The 1,526-nt window shown below is 55.2% G+C and overlaps 1 protein-coding gene across 1 annotated transcript; it reads left to right on the top strand.

Moving 5' to 3' along the window:
* Window positions 1-423: 423 nt before the first annotated feature.
* LAESUDRAFT_765578 (uncharacterized protein) lies at window positions 424-1,023 on the top strand (the record flags this gene model as incomplete). The annotated part of the gene is made up of 4 exons (XM_040913729.1): window positions 424-496; window positions 553-783; window positions 840-863; window positions 926-1,023. The coding sequence occupies 4 exons, from the start codon at window positions 424-426 to the stop codon at window positions 1,021-1,023; spliced, it is 426 nt and encodes a 141-aa protein (XP_040757141.1).
* Window positions 1,024-1,526: the final 503 nt, after the last annotated feature.

Below are 1,526 nucleotides of genomic sequence, written 5' to 3'. Positions count from 1 at the left end.
TCCCTTTATTTAATAGACTCATCTGCGTTTCAACAGATTGAACGCCATCCTCTGGTCCTCCATCTACCTGCGCCACATATCTGGCAATTTACTCCCAACCTAACACTCCCTCAAGATCACTATATTTACACCCGACACCCATCGTCTGCAGGTGAAACGAAGGTACAATGGCCCGCGCAGTCGCTCGTCGTGACGATCGAGCTGCATGTCTGGAGAGATTTGGAGGATGACGAAGTTCTCCGGCTGACGAATTGGGCTTGGGAGCGATGCTCACATGCCTTGCACTTTGGTTCGCGAGGTGGGGAGGGTGGTGGGGATCGTATCGTACATCTGTCTCTAACCGGAGCAGTATCAAATGATGAATATCCACGTGACCATCATTTCCCTCTCCGACGCTCTTCTACCTTGCCATCGCCAAGGCCGATGGCACTTCCTCTACCGCCACCTCGACCAGTGCATTTTCTCTGGCTCTTCCTCGCTCACCTCCCTTCCCAAGGTCTGCGCCATCTTCGAGTTCCCACGGAGCCCGTTACCGGCCTCGGGTTCCGCGAGGCGGACGAGGCACGCCGAACATATACCTCTTCATCGTCACCCTCAACCGTGTGCTCGCGTACCAGTTGTCGGGGAAGGGGCACGGTGCCGCGCCCACGGTAGTCAGCGAGGTCGGCTGTGGACTGGGATGCGTGACCGTTGACCTGCATGCGAAGAATATGGTGGTGGCGAAGGAAGAGGCGATCTTCATATGTGGGACTGATAGCCGGGGCTCGTCGTATGAATATGAATGTACGTTAGCTGTGATGCGGCAAAGTCGCGAGCTGATACGAAAGATGGTCTCGTAGGCGCTCTAATCAAATCTTTGTGTTGTGAGTTGTCCAGCGGCTCGCTCTCCCCTTCTCCGGCACCGTCTCAAGTTGACTGCTTTTAGGCATCAATCGCATTAGCATGGTTTACGCGCAAAACGAACAGCCCGTCGCACTCGACCCAAGGATCCTCATACATATGGATCTTGCTGCAGAATGCTGATATGTCGTATAGAAAGTGACGGTAGACGTCTGCAAGATATACGGGCCGGACAGCGTTTTCTCGCAAAAAACCGAACGTCTCATTCGCTGAATATTCAAGTAGCGAATCCGTGAAGGACGCTCTTCCCGGGCAATGGGTTTCCAGAGGTGTTCACCGCAACGGCAGACGTCCTCAAGCCATACTTGGAACGTGCGATTCTTTTAGTCGACTATGGTGTACGGAAGATCAGTGATGCACTTGCAGTCCTTCTGTCGTGCTCGAGGTGCCCGCTATATCGTAAACCTCCCATCCCTCGGCTCGTGTAAGGATGCGTCGGCATCACCGTCTTGGAGACCCGCGCGCGCCGCCTCAGCGCTCCCATCGCGAAAGATTGACGACGACGATCGAGGGTGAGAGCGCCGCCCGCCGATCCTGCTCGTGCGTTTCCGTGTGCATGCATCAGGGCAGAGCAACGCATCGTCGACCACACTCCAATAACGAACGACCAAGCCACCCACACCACG

Source organism: Laetiporus sulphureus, assembly GCF_001632365.1.
Source record: "Laetiporus sulphureus 93-53 unplaced genomic scaffold LAESUscaffold_325, whole genome shotgun sequence".
NCBI lineage: Eukaryota > Fungi > Basidiomycota > Agaricomycetes > Polyporales > Laetiporaceae > Laetiporus > Laetiporus sulphureus.
Note: the sequence above shows the minus strand (reverse complement) of the source record. Positions and strands in the feature narration are given on the sequence as shown.